This window comes from Mustela nivalis (genome assembly GCF_964662115.1).
Source record: "Mustela nivalis genome assembly, chromosome: 8".
Classification (NCBI taxonomy): Eukaryota; Metazoa; Chordata; class Mammalia; order Carnivora; family Mustelidae; genus Mustela; species Mustela nivalis.
The window spans coordinates 65,695,453-65,711,402 of record NC_139027.1 but is presented as its reverse complement, the minus strand read 5'-3'; the positions used below and the strand labels follow the sequence as shown (position 1 = coordinate 65,711,402).

Sequence of the window (15,950 nt, the reverse complement as noted above, 5' to 3'; positions counted from 1 at the left end):
CTCACTGTGATTCTGATATTCTGCTTTAAATTTTACAAGAAACTGCAAAAATAATGCTTTCAAGAATGATGAATGGCAAATTTAGTAACTTGTAATATTTAGCATTTATTCAAAATAAAATACAAACCACAGAGAGAGCATAAACAAACAAACAAACATATATAAGGGGAAACTACCAAAACCCCCCGTATCTTGTGGCGTACTAATCTGCTAATTGTTGACAACAGTATTACAGACAAGATAGTTGGACTCTATGAATGCTAACACAAAGGAAAGATGGTATACACCACACAGGTTATTCAAATAGAGACTATTTTAAACACTAACAATTTTTGCTATTTAAAAATTCTCTCCCTTTCCTCAGTTCTCTTTCTAATCAACATGTAAATTATAACATGATCTAGTCCTAAAAAGTCTTGTTATGTGTGTAAGATTAAAAGCGCAAGACTAGATAAATGCAGAAATAGCAGCTTTTAAAACCCATCTGTTATTTTAATTACTTAATATTGCACAATATGTCCTAGACTTAAGTTTTTATAAGATGTTACAAATCACGAATGTGTTATAATTCAAGCAATATCTTCAATAAAAATTATACGTGTCCATTCAAAAGGAAATCACTGGAATGAATTAGTACTAAGGTTATCTTCTGACCTTTCACTTTAGTTTTGAATTACAGGCAGTAATCCAGTTTCTGCTGCTTCCGTTTACAATACTGTTCATCTGTGCTAACAAAGACATACACTTCATTCCTTAAACACCTTCCAACTAACATATCTATGGATAAAAGCAACAGTACATGGTAGTTTGCACTGTGCCATGAGGATTCATTTAAGAAGTTATCTCTAAAGAGAAGACAATAACTTGTCTAACAGCAGGGTTCATCTGTATCTGACCTTGATTTGTTCTTGCTTGTCCTAAGACTTCAAGTATTTGGGGAGATATAAACACACCACAAGCTTCATAAAAATTAGTATTAGTATATAAAAACTATGTATAGGTTATTACCTCTTGAATATGTGCTGCAACTGCTGCTTTTGTATCAAAATCTAAACTTTGAATTCTTTCAATAAATTCTTCTTTTTTCTGACACTAAAAGAAATTAATAAAATGGTCACTCATGTTTTATGGTCTACAGTCCTTAGTATGTTGTAAATAACCCAAAACTCATCAGGCCAAAAAACTTGGCTCTGTTTTGAACAGTACAATGAAGGTTTTGTTTGTTTTGCATTTAAATGGTCTAATATACTTACCTAGAGAAAAGATAACAATTTAGAAATGTTTATTCAAAAAGCACAGCACTGAAAACTCATACTATTTTTATGTTGTAAAGTTCTAAAGCGGGAAACCATTACACAACCCATCTGAGGTCAGTACAATATTATTATGCTAACTTTACAAACAGAAAAGTAAAGAATCAAGAACTTGTTTCAGGGAGGATAAGTTACTTGCCAAAAAACACAGTGAGTCAGTGGTAGAATTCGGAATACAGCCAAAAAGCTCAGTCAGTCTTTGGCTATCATCAAACAAAACAGCCTTTCTTCTTAGGAAAAAAAAAATTGTAAGCAATTTTTACTTCAAGCTTACAATACATTCTCACATCTTCATTCTATCAATCTTAATAAAAGAAACCTACTTCTGAAGCCCAGTTCAACATTTATAAGGTATTATAAATATTTGATCCGTTTCTATCATAACATAAAATTACCAGGGGCAAAATTCAAGAGTATATACAAGTACACATATACTGAGTGGAATAAAGGCAGCAATTCTTTATTGTATAACTTTATAAAATCTTTATATAAATTCAGAATATTATGATATAAACCTAATCTTCTTCTTCCCAGTCAGTACTAAATAACAGTTTAACATGTATCTTAATATCTCTACCTCCCATCTACATCTCTTAAACTGCAATCCAACTGCTGGTATAACTGTACTCTTGGAGCTACCAAATGAAAAGTGCATACAAAATAGACAGCACTGCCTTGTCTAGCTTAGTTGCATCTCCTGGGCCAATTATCCAACTACTAGTGAAGAGAATATACTCACAAAAAGAAAAATTGGTTCTTTGATCATTAAAAACTTAGCAAGGTTCTGCTTTATACTCTACACATTTATTATCTCAAATTGTAACATTCTATTTCCATTGTCTACAATTTAACTTAACACATTCCCATCTGTGCAAATAGTTTTATGCCCTGTTAAAATTATTAGAATGATATAATAATATTTAAAATTAAATTACGAAGAATGTACAATTTCTAGCTGTGAGTAGGAAATCGAGTTTTAGGTGATGGGATGAAAATTAGTCAATTTAAAAATAAGAATTTTTTTATCTGTAAATAATATTTGACAGGTCTAGTGAGAATAATTAAGAATCACTTTCTGATAGTACTTTTGTAGCATAATTAACTTTTTAGGTATGGTGTGCCCAATTTTTAAATTTATTGCTTCCAAAGATGTTGGCCTATAGTTTTCCAGACAAAGAACAGATAAAATAGCAGGGTTATGATGACTATGATTCAGTGGAAAGGTCTCCCAATTCAACTGCCATATCTTTGTCTGCCTTCAGTTTAAACTTAATACATATACTTCCCTTCTCTAAGCCCTATAGCCAAATCATTAGCTATATATGGCTACTAAATACAAAATGTAGCTGGTGCAACTAAGCAAATGAAATTTTCATTTTATTTAATAGTAATTAATTTTAATTTAGCCTCATGTGGCTTACAATGGTTACTGTATTGACAGCCCCATTCTAGAGCATAAAGAAGTCTGGTGTTTAAAAACAGACATATAAATAGCTTTACTTCCATATATGAAGGCTCTCGTGAAGAAGACTAGATAATCATCGGCAAATTTTTTCCACCTAAAATGAAGTTCTCTTTTATCTTTATATAAAGTTCTTAATATGTTATGGGCACTAAAGTTCTTTCTAACTCTATTATAGCAACCGATATCTAAGTCAGCAGATTACAGATATTCTAAGAAAAGTGCAGAAAAGTTATGGGGGTGGGGGTGGAGCACGTACGTGGCTTAATTGGTTAAGCCTCTGACTCTTGATTTAGGCTCAGGTCAGGATCTCAGGGTTGAGCCCTAGGATTAAGGCCTGTGCTGGGCTCCCTGCTCAGCAGAGACTGCTTAAGATTCTTGCCCTTCTCCTTCTGCCCTTCCCCTGTTCTCTCGCTCTCTTTCAAATAAATTAATCACAAAAAATAAGGAAAGAAAGAAAAAAAGAGAGAGAGAGAAATTATTTGGGTAGGAATTTGAGGACTGGAGGAAGAATTGCATTAACCCTGAAGTTATACATCTTTCACCAGAATTTAAGCTCTTAAACTCCTCAAATTCCTCACATTTTCACTTGGTATTCTCAGTGCTTTCTCTTATTAAAAAAGACAGGATTATGAAGATAAACTATACTAAAATAAAGGAAAGAATACCCAAAACAAACCACTGAACAATAAAATGAGGAATACATTATAGTTTTTTCAATAAAAATAAAACACCAATGACTGAATAGACCATAATCTATCAAAAGTAAAACAAAAATATGCCATATAAAAAAATAAAAATGGAAAAACTAAAATTCCCTCTTTAAAGAATGGCTTTCCCCACACCCCCAAATAGAAAGTAATAAATGTTGGTGAGGTTGTGGAGAAATTGGAACCCTGTGTACTGTTGATGGAAATGTAAAATGGTACAGAAACTATGGAAAACAGTATGGTAGGTCTTAAGAAAGTTGAAAATAGAACTACCAAATATGATCCAGCAGTTCTTCTGTATAGACAGCAAAAGAACTGAAAGCAGAGACTCAAAGAACCATCTCTATACCTAAGTTTACAACAGTATTATTCACAATAGGCAAAAAGTGGAAGCAACCCAAGTGTCCATCAATGAATAAAATGTAGTATATATGTACAGTGGAATATTATTTAGTTTTATAAATTAGGATACTCTGACACATGCTAAAACGTGGATGAACCTTAAAGACATTATGCTAAGTGAAATAAGTCAATTATAAAAGGACAAATACTGAATGATTCCACTTAGGTCCTGGAGTAGTCAAATTCATAGACAGAAGTAAAGAATGGTGGTTGCCAGGGGCTAAGGGTAAAAGAGATATAGGAAGTTACTGTTCAATAGGTATAAAGTTTCAGTTTTGGAAGATGAGAAAAGTTCTGAAATGGGTAGTGGTGATGGTTGCAAAACAATGTGAATGCATTTAATGCTAATGAACTGTACTCTTAAAAATTTAGTAAAATAGTGACTTTTACGTTATGTATAAATTTTTCCCTGACTAAAAAAAATTAAAAACACTATCAGCAAAAAATTCCCTCTATACTAAGCTACATTTGCTATTATCATGTATTCTCAGAAAAAAAAAAATTGAAAAAATTGCCTCAGCTAGAAGCTATGTATTGCTTCATTTCCCCAAAATGTAATGAGATAATTAATGTTCTAAAATGCTAATTTTTAGGATGCTTTACAGATAACTGGTAGGAAAACAACAGGCTGTAGCCCTCAAGCTGACCAAGTTCAAAAATAGCTTTCTAAATCAAATACTAGTGTTAGAATTGCTTGTGAGGGCAAACATAAAGGTCAAATTTTAATTTCAATCACACATGACACAGTTACTTTCAACATTATGCAACCTTGCAAAATTCCAAAATAAATAATATTTTTGGATACTAAATAGCCAGTACTAATATAAAACTAAGATCTGCTAAATTTCACATGGGCTTCAGAGAAAAATATTGGTAAACAACATATACTGCAAATATTTTTCCTTCTGTGTAGGATGATTTTGCTTGAGAATCTCTCAACTATCTCATGGCGGGATGCACAGCTGTATGCCCATAAAAATTTTAGCTGATGCTCAGAACTGATTCAGAAGATGTGTTATTCACTAAAAAAAGATTCTGGTGGAACTGGACTGGTTTAATTCCTCAATAATGGAAATATCTAAGCCCTGGCATTGAATAGTTTTCTTTGTATTCAAAGTTATTCCTGTGGATTTATGTATAACCAAGGATAAAAAAGCCTTAATTATAAATTTATTCTGTGAGTTAAGATCTTTGGATAGTGACTAATTTACTGTTTTGAATGCTACTTCCCCTTAAGAATTTCAAACTTTCTTCTTCAAAAGAAACAATTTTTTTTCCCAATTTCCTTATGCTTCCTTCCATTTCTATTTCTTTTCATGAATATAGTATCTTTTAAAGTTTGCAGCCCACTAAATTCCTGGACTTTAGTATCATATCAGCAACTTTAACTTACTATTTCTACCTATAAATCACAAGTATAACAGAAAAAACTAATCTTGATGTGGAAAAACATTATTTATGCCACTTACATATTATATTAAACATTAGACATTTTAACCTGTTGAATTACACAAGGACAGATTTTCTGTAATAGACATGACATTCCAGAAATTATTCAAACAATACTTGTTAGCTGATTGGTTTTGTCCTGAAGTACCTTTTAGTTCTTCAGTATCAACAAAGGTTTCTAATTGTTCATACAGAGAGTTAAAGGCTAACCAGAGATTCTGTTACACATTTGATGTCGTTAGCATCAGTGGCTCCCAAATACCGACAGGATGAAATCTAAATTCTATTTTAAATATGGGATACTACAGTTATAGCAAATAGGGTAGGGGTTAGCAGCTTAGATTTTATAGGTTTTTTTGTTGTTGCTTTTACAGGTGGTAATAATGATTACTTCTTTAATATTTTAGGCTTTCTCTTAACTGTTCATAGAAAGTTCTTAGTTCTGCTCCATTCCCACTGTCAATTTAAGTAACCAGAAATAACAACCAAATAGTAACCAGAAGCTACAGCCAAATTTATGCTGTCACTATGTTACTTACATTTACATAACATCCACTAATAGAGGTATTTTTAAAAGCAAATACATTATTCAAGGCTGTAAATAATTAAGGACTGTGTTTCTAATTTAGGATCAGATGACCAAATTAGAACAGCAATGACCACAAACACCACATTTACTGAATTTTCAATCAATTATGAAGTAAACACTTGTATACTACAGAGCATGAAACTTTAATAACATGCATTGTGTAAATCCATAGCTACCGAGCAGTTAGCTCTAAAAGCCACACTCTCTTGGAATTATAATTTCTGGCATATATATGTAAAAAATTACTCATGGCCACAATATTTATTTATTCAAAAATAAATTCATTCCACAAATAACTGAAGTAGTTTAACACTGTAATCACTTATCCAAAACATGGCTGATTAAAGGAAAAATCAACATAGAAAAATAGGTTTTGAAGTCAGACCAGAGTTTAAACTTAACTCTTTGGCCTGTTGGCAATATAAATCTAGAGCAACCATCCTGGTTTGACAGAGACAGTCCCAGTTTACACATGCAGTTCCTCTGTAATTGTTAACAGTACCCATTCCGACTCTCACAAGTGTCTTAATTTGGGTAACTTAAATGTCATCCCATCTAAACACCAATCTTTTTATGTGAAAAAAGAGAAAAGAAAACCTACATAAGAATCATAACTGACACAAAGTGGGAATTCAATAAATCAATGCTGCTATTATTATTATAATCACTCATCAAAAGGGCAATATAATAATAATCCATACTCCTAAATAACATTTTTCATAATTTTTGCTTCTCTTTGTTGTTAATCCTCCCTTCTGTAACATACAAACATGCACACATTAGTCATAAGGTTGTTTTGGGAGAAGTTTTTAAGAGTACCTCTAAGGAAAATTGAAAAACTTGAGGCTGGTAAAAGCCTCAAAATAAATATATATATATATGTATATATATATAATTTTTAAATAATACAACTATCTGATAATATAAGTACAGTCTGAAATAAAATAACAGAGTGTTTTCCTTCAAAATCTCCTTAGAAGGTCATAGTTACTTAAAAGTTCCTAACAGACTTTGAAAACCAAACGCCTCTTTAAGTCTTTCAGAAACTAGAGCCTGAAAAAAAAAAAAAGAAGTTATTAAAATGAAAATAGGAAGAAATATTTTAACTTACCTGAACTGCACAACCCAGTAAAAGTAAAAGCAACTTTTTAACTTCTTCAGTGCCTTGTTCTGCAATAAAAACGATTGCTAAGTACTACATTTTACTTTAGTTCAACTCTCTTTCTTACATTGGTAGAATCCCTTCTAAAGGTAATATTCACAACAACTTGACCCAACGGTTATGTATGCAAGTAGAGCAAAGAAGTCAAAAGAGCAGCTCTGTATGCACAATGTGGTAATAGCAGAAGAAATGGGCAAGGATGTCCGTTTTGAAGGGTTGCAGCACAGATAAAATGGCCTTCAAGACTCTATGCAATAAAGTAGGCTAACTACATAAATACTCTAGTTTTCCATAAATGATTATATCACAGCAGTAAACCAAATGAACTGCTGATATGGGGACATGCCACAAATTCAACCAAATGGTTCCTAATAGGCCTAGCTTCTCTTAGGCCTATTAGCGTTTTCTTTCCAAAACACCTATCTTATATGATTCATCTATCTGTAAAATTTAAATGGCTTTCCACTGTGTAGGCTTATGAGGATCAAAACTTTAAATGTTACAGCAAAGCTGATAAAATGAATGTATATAATAAGCTGGATAAAGTTAATGATCTGTAACAGAACTGGATAGTATATTGGCTGTTGAATAATACTCAATTCAGATTTTCTCAAAATATTCAGCTGAGAAAAAAAAAAGTCATTTCTTTGGGCTAAATTTCACCATCAGGGCAACTGTCTATAACACATTCCGAATCTTCTTTTCAAACATTCCCTCCTACTCTCCAGGAAACAACTTACTTTCTTAGCCACGCTAATCACCCTTCCACAAATATATACATCCACACTCCTCTGCCTTCACTTCTGTCACTCTCTTTGCTTGTCTTTATTCCCTCTAGTTAACTACTTACTAATAACAATCCTAGGCACAGCTCTAACAATTTCAGTGTAGCCTTTCCTGGCAACCACCGTCAATGGTCCCCAGCCTCCATGAATCTGCCAACTTTAAGAATAATTACCGCCCACCCCCCTGCCAGGGCTCCTGGGTGGCTCAGTGGGTTAAACCTCTGCCTTTGAATCAGGTCATGATCTCAGGGTCCTGGAATCGAGCCCCACATTGGGCTTTCTGATCAGCAGGGAGTCTGCTTCCCCCTCTCTCTGCCTGCTGCTCTGCCTACTTGTGATCTCTATCTGTCAAATAAAAAAAATATTAAAAAAATAGAATAATTACCCCATATTTTATATGCCTAATACTTTTACATAGTTCTATTTTGTACTAATTATTACAGGATTTCCTAGTCATCTGTGTACTCACCAAAACACAAGATCCTCCGGGGTACAGACCATTTTCTTTATATCCCCAATTTGGTAGGTAATCATTAAATGCATGTAAAACTGAAAATAATTCCATTCTACATATTTGATTTCATTTTTTAATTTATATAATCAAATATTCCAGAATATCTCTAAAAACTATCTAAACTCCTAATTCACTTCATCTAAGTGGTAATTTCCTCAGGAAAAAGAGCTGCTTGATTTTAGTTTTTATTTTGACTTTATTTTTGTTTGTTTTGAATGAGAATGGGGGGTGAGATCTGGAGAAGATATACTTAGGATTTGCATTATGGGTAGCCTAAAAGAATAAGTCCGTTGTTGAACTGATTAGTGGCTACTAATTTCCTTAATTGTTTAAAAATCAAAACTCTGAACAGGTCACATTTAAAAGCAGGCAAAAGGCATAAACTTCTGAAGAAAATAATTTAAATGATATAAGAAAACTGCTTCTCGTCTTTCCATTTAGAAGTAGTTTCATATAACCTAAACATCGATCAATAAAATCTTAGATTCAAATAGTTCTAGCAATGAAAGCAGATATATGAATACAAACCTAGAAATTACTTCAAAATCACTTATTTCCTTTAATCTTATACCCACATTATCTTCTATACTTGTTTATAATGAGACACTAAAAATCATTACAGAAAGGTATCGATTTGGTAGAGTTGAAAAAACACTGCACTTAACCTAAAATGCACATCTGTAGTATGTAGATCTCATCTACATATTATAAATATTCCATTTATTTTCTCTCTACAAAATGGAGTATCACCTCTGACTTTCACTAGAGTCATGAAAAACCTATTGTATTCATATAAATAGGCAAGATCTTGATACACATTACAGTATTACACGAAGGACTATTATTACATTATGCCAATTTTAATACTTACCAGAAAAAGGATTTTTGCCAATGATTAAAACATTTGGCAATGACATCATGATCAACTGCTGCAAAGTCTCCTGTAAAAAGATATCCCAAATGTTGTTATATGGGTAATGCTGACTAGATAATTATCAACAAGCTATAACTTACCATTTGTGCACTTCTCTGTAGATACGCTACAATGCAATTAAAAAGCTTTTGCATAAACAATGAATCTTGGAACACTGAAAAAATAAAATTAAAAAAAAAAAAAGATGAAAAAAGTTATCCAAGGTCTTAAAAAGACTTATGGTTTCACTCATGTGGAATATAAGGAATAGCTCAGAGGACCACAGGGGAAGGAAGGAAAAACTGAATGGGAAGAAATCAAGGAGTAAGACAAATCATGAGAGACTCTGGACTCCAGGAAACAAACAGATCGTTGAAGAGGGGAGGGGCATGGGGAAATGGGGCAACCACATGATGGGTATTATGGATGGCACCCAATGTGATAAGCACTGGGTGTTGTACATAACTAATCAATCATTGAACACTACGTCAAAAAACCAATGATGTATTATATGTTGGCTAATTGAACAATAAAAATTAAAAAAATAAAAATAAATAAACCAAAGAAAACAAATGCCAAAAAAAAAAGAAAGAAAAGACACTAGGGTAACAAAAATTATAAGGTCAGCTATACTTAATAACATATCTATTACTTACAAAATAGGGGCAACTGGGGAGCTCAGTTGGTTAAGCATCTGCCCTCAGCTCAGGTCATGATCCCAGGGTCCTGGGATCAAGCCCAACATTGGGGATTCTGCTTCTCCCTCCCCTGCTCAGTGAGGAATCTGTTTCTCCCTCTCCCTCTGCCCTGCTTGCGCTCATGCTCATGCTCTCTCTCTCTCAAATAAAATCTTTAAAAAAGCATTTTCCCATAAGCAGTATGTGACATGTACCAGAGGCTCATTAGAATTAATCTTTTATCTTTAACTCTTTATAGATATGTATGAGAAAGTTCCAAAACATTTTCTTCAGTGTTATATTTACTAGCCCTTTAAAAAACTATTACCAAAAACATGCATACATTTTAAAAAAATGTATATACTCTGTATGTGTATCTGATTAAATAAGTAATTAAGAGTAAGTGTAAAAAACTGCTAAAATCATTTACTCCAAAGACTGAGTGAGACCAAGTCTGGTTTTTTAATAAATGAATTTTCCAGTTCAAAGCAAGTTACCTCAAGATGGAATACGCTATTAGCAAGTAGGTAACAGCTAAAGGGACTTAAGGGAATAAATTTCTAATTCTAATTTTTAGTTTCCTTGCCTTGAAGCAAAATTATCAGGACTATCATTGTACATTAAAACCATAAATAAGAGATGTATAAAAAAAGCAATCACTATTTTGTCTCTATCCCATTTAGCGAATAGTCTAAGTCAGAACAAAGAACATTCAAATTCAGTATCATAAAAGGAGGCATTAAATTTTAAGAGATCCTGAATTATTAGAAAAAGCTTTATTTCAACTTCAGGATAAAGGATTAATTCTCATTTATACTTATTTTTAAATAACATGAGTGAAAACTGATAAATCATACTAGAAAACACCAACTCTTCAAGGCAATTTATTATACTGATTTACCATGTAACATTCTATGTTGATACACTGTTATAATGAAACTGTCCAGGTGAACAGTAATCTTCAATATGGTCACTACCTTGTTCCTCTACTCTTTTCCTCAGTTGGCTCCCCATTCTCTGCCTACTCTGTTACTCCATGCCTCAATGCTAACTCAGTCTCTTTGCAAAAGACAAATGCAATCTCATAGATTTTTTTAACCATATGGTATCATCAATGACCTCATGTGTTTCACTTACACACTGTGAAATTCTATTATATTTGGATGACACAACTGCTACAGGAAACTGTTGAATTTAAAATTATCTCCATGTATCTAAAAATGTACCTTAGTATAGTAGAATCTGATACCTAGCATAGCATACTCTGGAGGAGGCCAGTCCAAATGCCTAGGCTTAAATGAAGGTTCCATGACTTACTATGTATGTGAATTTTGTTGGAAAGGGTAAAAAATAAAACAAAAGTATAGTTTTTTAAAAATAAGTTTATGAAATATTAGTTAATAGGAGAAAATCTACTTTCTACTCTACTTTTACTTTATTTCTAAGTATTAAGTTTTTATGTCTGAAAGTACTAATATTAGGCTAGGCAGCTAAAAACCACACAAATTTTAAAAAATTATTTTACAACCTCTATTTAATTCTGTGGGTTCTTCAGAGGATTCTGGTTACATTTTTGTAAAATTTCCTATTTCCCTATTCTAATCTAACAAGTAACATTGAAAATATAGATGACATAAAAAATACCAGAGGCTAAAAAAAACCTGATGGCTATTGCTAAAGCTCTATTATATATCCTCGGATTTCCCAGACTTCACCCTGTTCTAAAGATGCTTATACTGAAGGTGCTAAAGAAATGGAAAAATAATACATTTTGAGCCCAAGATAAATATAACCTTAAGTAGGAGGAACTAATAAATTGAAGGGTTAAAGATGATAATATATATGCATATGAACTAGTAAAGATACTTTGTTAGAAAAGCGATAAGAAACATATAAAAAATGTATGGAGAAAGAATTTTAGCAATACAACTGAAAGAGCCGAGAAAGTTATAAGAAAATCAGGGCTGGAACTCTGAGTGGCTCAGTTAGTTAAGCGTCTGCCTTCGGCTCAGGTCAAGATCCCAGGGTCCTGGGATCATAGCCCTCACCAGGCTCCTGGCTCAGCTGGAGCTTCTCCTTCTGCCTGCGTCCATCCCACCCCCTAATTTGTGTGCTTTCTCTCTCTCTCAAATAAATAAACAAAATTTTTTAAAAATCAGGGAAGCTATTCATTCTGTACGTACTTACTGTGTGTTTATAATTTGCCAGGCATTGTACTACACTGGAAATAAAGCAATGAACAAAAATCCATGTTCTCATGGAATTTACATTTTAGCGGGGGTAGAGCGAAGAAAAGTAAATAAATGGTTTTGATGATCCATGCTAAGTATAAAAATAATAAAGCATGGAATGAAAAGATTACTGGAGGTAGAGATAAGAAGGTTGCAATTTTGAAAGGCACACAGTATGCAAATACAGAGAATCTGAGAATTTTCAGGACCATTTAAACGAAGTTTCACAGGAACAGGGAGAAATTCTATCTTCATGTGAAAACAATCTAGAAAGATCTGGAGAACAGCAATAAGTAATAAAAATACCAAACAAGAAAGAACTGGCAGAAATTATGTTAATAGGAAAATACAGTAGAGGTGCTCTGAGAGATACAAGTAATGTTATTCCCATTATTTTTTGTTGACTTCTTATAACTTTTCTATTAAAAAATGGTATATTAACTGTATTTTTAATTGATCATCTAACAACTTTTTTTCCTGATATAGAAGTTTCTGTGAACTAAAGTTCAGTTGCCAAAGCACTGCAAGAAAGACTATTTCATGTTTGTGCCAGACTTCCTCTAAGTTATCCATAAACTACTTGCACAGTAACAAGTTAAACACTTCCAGCCAAGGTCTAGGCTCATCTCTCTTTCTTGAGTCACACACTAAACAAAATGCTGTTACTAAAACTGCACATTACTATAGTACTAAATATAAGTTTCAAAGATTTCTAAAATATAAGAGTGTCTTCTTTAGGACTCTTACAACCTATTTTAAAAATTCAAACATAATTACATTTATCATAATATTTGTATTTGTCCTTTTATTTATTTTACTAGGGAAAAGCATGAAAGGGGCACATGGGTGGCTCAGTCAGTTAAGTGTCTGACTCTTGATTTCGGCTCAGGTTATGATCTCAGCGTTCTAAGACAGAGCCCTACATCGGGCTCGGTGCTGGGCAAGGAGCCCGCTTAAGATTCTCTCTCTCCCTCTACTTCTGTAACCCCCAACTCCCTCTCTCTTTTAAAAAAAAAAAAAGTGACTTATTTTATCATATTTTAGTCTACATAAAAAAGTAAATGAATAGCATTAAAAAGAAAGAACATCTGACCAAAGTGTCAAAAATATGATGGAAAATAAAGTATGCATTGTATATAAAACAAAAGGTCCATTTCTTTGGCTACTAGGTTTTACTAATTTTAATAATCCACATGTTGCTTATAACAGATGTTAAACAAAAATCTTTAAAAAGTACCAGTTTTCTCTGCCAACCAGATTAATGGTATAAGACCATTTTGTTTTTAATATTAATGACATCAACCATGCAAAAATGTCCTAATAAATTTAAATTTCCTAATAGTAAAGTGTTATTTCCTTTCTGAGCCTCAAATGATTCAGATTATTTTAATGGTGGTTGAAAACCATCTTACTTCTTTTAGTACTTATTTAAACTGTAGCCAGGAATGCCTGGGTGGCTCAGTGGGTTAAAGCCTCTGCCTTCAGCTCAGGTCACAATCCCAGAGTCCTGGGATAGAGCCCTGCACTGGGCTCTCTGCTCAGCAGGGAGCCTGCTTCCCCCTCTCTCTCTGCCTGCCTTTCTGCCTACTTGTGATCTCTGTCAAATAAATAAATAAAATCGTAATAAATAAATAAATAAACTGCAGCCAGAGTAGTCAAGGCAATCACTAGCTGCTGACAGAATTCTAAAAATGGACTAAGATTTTTACTTGTAAATTGTGTCTCTGATAATCAAATTCACTAACTTTCATTCACAAGAATAAAAATAACTTTAAAAAATCCAGAGACTAGGTAGTTTTACATAATAGCTATAACTTCCTTACTTCTGACTTGAAAATTTTCCAGTATTTATTGGCAAGACAAAAAGAAATGCTTGCTGTATATGGATCAAGTGATTATCTGAAAAGGTCTGAGCTGCCACTTAAACATGAACAAGTATATCAAATCAACTTCACTTAATCTCATCATAACCAGTTATTTCTCTCAAGACCTCGTACATTACTCCTTCATTGTTCTTATTTATCACAATCAAAATTATTTATATAGTTATTTACTCACCTATTATCCCTCTAATATAACCATAAGTTCTGTAAGAACAGGGACATGGTTTGTTGTGTTTACCACTGTAGCCCCAATGCCCTGGCATTCAATTTACAAGTAACAGAACAGAGGGAAACTGCATGACATTACAATTTTTACTGAGCTTTTACATGTTCTAAATCAATAAAATGAAAAAAAGGAAGAATATGGGCACTTAAATTTACCTATCATTACTGAAAAGATAAAATAAAATAATTCCTTCCACTCACAATCATCTCAAGATTATCTGTCACTTTTTTTTTCTCCCTAGGAATCATTTCTGCAAGATGACCCTAATTCTTACCAAGACACAGACTTGTGAATTTTAACTCACCCAAATTCACTTTCCTTTTGTGAATCAGAACCACCATAATGTGCTAAAATATTTTACCTCAGTACTTTTTCTGAGGAATGTATGATATATAAAACATATGTTTAATAGTTTAAATAAATTTGGGAGAAAAGTCTGATCTTTTCAACAGATAGGTAATTTAACAGGTGACAAGAACTGCACTGATTTAGACCTTAACTTGAAATCTGTCTTATTATAAACAAGGCCAGGAGTGTCTTGGTTGACATATATGAGGGAAAAAATTTAGTATGTCAAGTAACTGTGTAAATAAGACAGTTGATCTATTCCTGAAGATACTTCAGAAGTGTCTTGACAGGGGCAGGGAGTGTGGGGTGTCTGGGTGGCTCAGTTGTTAAGCATCTGCCTTTGGCTCAGCTCTGCTTTGGGCTCCCTGCTCTGCAGGAAGCCTTCTTCTCCCTCTCCCACTCCACCTGCTTATGGCTTATGTTCCCTCTCTCTCTGTGTTTCTATCAAATAAATAAATAAAATAATAAAAAAAAAGAAGTGTCTCAGAAACATTTTATCTAAGAATATGAAACACTGGGTTGATGGCAGAAATGGTTTTGTAAACTGGTACTAAAGGAAAAACACAAGGAATTGATACATGGAGAATTTCAACCTTCAGAATATTTTATGTTTTAAATATTTGAAACAATAGTGACAAAATGTTATGATACTCAATCACTTCTAGCCCTAAGGTAGTCCACTGGTATTCAAACTTCCATTAATGAAAAGAAAATGGTATAACTGGTCACCCAGCAAATGTTAATGAAATATTTACAGATGTGTTTAAAAAAATGGTGATAACTCAACACAAGTCAAAAATGTTATTACTAAAATCACCTGGCATTATAAGCATTTAGACTTCTCAGTTTTGGCACTGGATGATTCCTTTCTTAGGAAACTGTGCCATACATCAGAGAATACTAAACTGCTTTCCTGGCTTCTACCCACTTTATACCAGTAGTATTCCTGTGTGTGAAAATGTTTCTCATCACTGCCAAATGTCCCCAAGGGGATAAAAACACCCTCCACTGAGAACCACTTATCGAAAATGTTGAATTGATGAATTTCACAATTTGCTCCTCCCCAAATTTCTTGATGACTACAGCATCATTAGATTAACATGATTAATAAAAGGTAATTTCAACACCTGGCTTTAGGCAGGAGGAAGACAAAAAAACAAGACAACAGTAGTTTCATAAAAAATAGCTCTACATGTTACAACATGAATGAACCTTGAAATCTATGCAGGTAAGAGAAGTCAGTAACAAAAGACCACAAAGTATACAATACCATTTTTAAGAAATGT

General features: G+C 33.1%; 1 protein-coding gene across 9 annotated transcripts in view; it reads right to left on the bottom strand.

Moving 5' to 3' along the window:
- CCDC88A (coiled-coil domain containing 88A) overlaps positions 1 to 15,950 on the bottom strand; it is a 125,254-nt gene that overhangs the window by 73,526 nt on the left and 35,778 nt on the right. For all 9 annotated transcript variants that reach the window (XM_082743550.1, XM_082743552.1, XM_082743551.1 and 6 more), the window contains exons 4-6: positions 9,258 to 9,327; positions 7,037 to 7,095; positions 1,009 to 1,092 (exon numbers count right to left, since the gene is read on the bottom strand). In XM_082743550.1, the coding sequence (XP_082599676.1) occupies positions 1,009 to 1,092; positions 7,037 to 7,095; positions 9,258 to 9,327 (213 nt within the window). The remainder of the gene's footprint in view (positions 1 to 1,008; positions 1,093 to 7,036; positions 7,096 to 9,257; positions 9,328 to 15,950) is intronic.